General features: G+C 62.1%; 1 protein-coding gene across 1 annotated transcript in view; it reads left to right on the top strand.

The window, feature by feature from the left end:
- Positions 1 to 1,573: 1,573 nt before the first annotated feature.
- The window catches only part of LOC110391505 (unconventional myosin-Vb-like), a gene marked incomplete at its 3' end in the record, with an annotated part of 5,008 nt that continues 4,580 nt past the window's right edge, over positions 1,574 to 2,001 (top strand). The window contains 1 exon segment of the mRNA XM_021383400.1: positions 1,574 to 1,984. Coding sequence (XP_021239075.1) covers positions 1,589 to 1,984 — 396 coding nt within the window.

Here is a 2,001-nt window from a genome sequence, read left to right as displayed (position 1 = left end):
GACAGACGGACGGATGGAGGATGGACGGAGGGTGGATGGAGGACGGATGGACGGACGGAAGGACAGATGGGGGATGGAGGACGGATGGATGGAGGTGGATGGAGGACAGATGGACAGATGGAGGATGGTTAGAGGACAGACGGACGGATGGAGGATGGATGGATGGTAGGTGGATGGAGGACAGACGGACGGATGGAGGATGGACGGAGGGTGGATGGAGGATGGATGGACGGACAGGCGGACAGATGGGGGATGGATGGAGGATGGATGGAGGATGAATGGATGGATGGAGGACAGACGGATGGATGGAGGATGGATGGAGGGCGGAGGGAGGACGGACAGATGGATGGAGGACGGATGGACGGACGGAAGGACAGATGGGGGATGGATGGAGGATGGATGGATGGATGGAGGTTGGAGGATGGACAGACGGACAGAGGATGGATGGATGGAGGGTGGATGGGGGATGGACGGAGGGCAGATGGACGGACAGAAGGACAGATGGGGGATGGAGGACAGATAGACGGATGGAGGATGGATGGAGGGTGGATGGAGGACGGATGGACGGACGGAAGGACAGATGGGGGGTGGAGGACGGATGGATGGAGGACGGATGGGTGGAGGACAGACAGACAGATGGAGGACGGAGGGTGAATGGGGGATGGATGGAGGATGGATGGAGGGCGGAGGGAGGACAGACGGACGGACGGAGGGCAGATGGGGGGTGGATGGAGGATGGATGGACAGACGGATGGATGGATGGAGGTTGGAGGATGGACAGACGGACGGAGGATGGATGGAAGATGGATGGATGGGGGATGGAGGATGGATGGATGGAGGACAGACGGATGGATGGAGGGTGGACGGAGGGTGGATGGAGGACGGATGGATGGACGGACAGATGGAGGATGGATGGAGGACAGACGGACAGATGGAGGATGGACAGAGGGTGGATGGAGGGTGGATGGACGGACGGATGGACGGACAGATGGAGGATGGATGGAGGACAGACGGACAGATGGAGGATGGACGGAGGGTGGATGGAGGGTGGATGGAGGATGGATGGACGGACGGAAGGACAGATGGGGGGTGGAGGACGGATGGATGGAGGACGGACGGACAGATGGAAGATGGATGGATGGATGGATGGACAGACGGATGGATGGATGGATGGAGGTTGGAGGATGGACAGACGGACGGATGGAGGATGGACGGAGGGTGGATGGAGGACGGATGGACGGACGGAAGGACAGATGGGGGGTGGAGGACGGATGGATGGAGGACAGACGGACGGATGGAGGGTGGATGGAGGACGGAGGGTGGATGGGGGATGGAGGGAGGACAGACGGACGGATGGAGGATGGATGGAGGATGGATGGAGGGCGGAGGGAGGATGGGTGGATGGACGGAAGGACAGATGGGGGGTGGAGGACGGATGGATGGAGGACAGACAGACGGATGGAGGACGGATGGTGGATGAGGGATGGAGGGAGGGCGGAGGGAGGACAGACGGACGGATGGAGGATGGATGGAGGGTGGATGGAGGACGGATGGACGGACGGAAGGACAGATGGGGGGTGGAGGACGGATGGATGGAGGACAGAGGGTGGATGGAGGACGGAGAGATGGAGGACAGACGGACGGATGGAGGCCGGAGGACGGACGGAGGGTGGACGGAGGACGGACGGACAGCTGGGGGACGGACAGACAGACGGACAGCGGGGCTCGGGTTGTTACCCCGCAGAGGCAAGAGCTGGAAGCGGAGAACAAGAAACTGAGGAGCGAAGTGAGGGAGCTGAGGGAGGCGGTGGCGGAGCGGGCGTGCGAGGAAGCGTCGTGCGACGTCGCACGGGGACGGTGTCACGTCCTCGTGGAACAGCTGAGGGCGGTCACCGAGGAGCTGGACGTGCGCAAGGAGGAGGTGCTGCTGCTCAGGGCGCAGCTGGTGAAGGGAGCGAGGAGGAAAATGGCCGGCGGAGAGGAGGTGACGTGGGGGGACGA

Source organism: Numida meleagris, unplaced genomic scaffold, assembly GCF_002078875.1.
Source record: "Numida meleagris isolate 19003 breed g44 Domestic line unplaced genomic scaffold, NumMel1.0 unplaced_Scaffold388, whole genome shotgun sequence".
In the NCBI taxonomy this organism is placed as follows: domain Eukaryota; kingdom Metazoa; phylum Chordata; class Aves; order Galliformes; family Numididae; genus Numida; species Numida meleagris.
The sequence above is the reverse complement of the archived record's forward strand: the minus strand, read 5'-3'. Positions and strand labels throughout refer to the sequence as shown.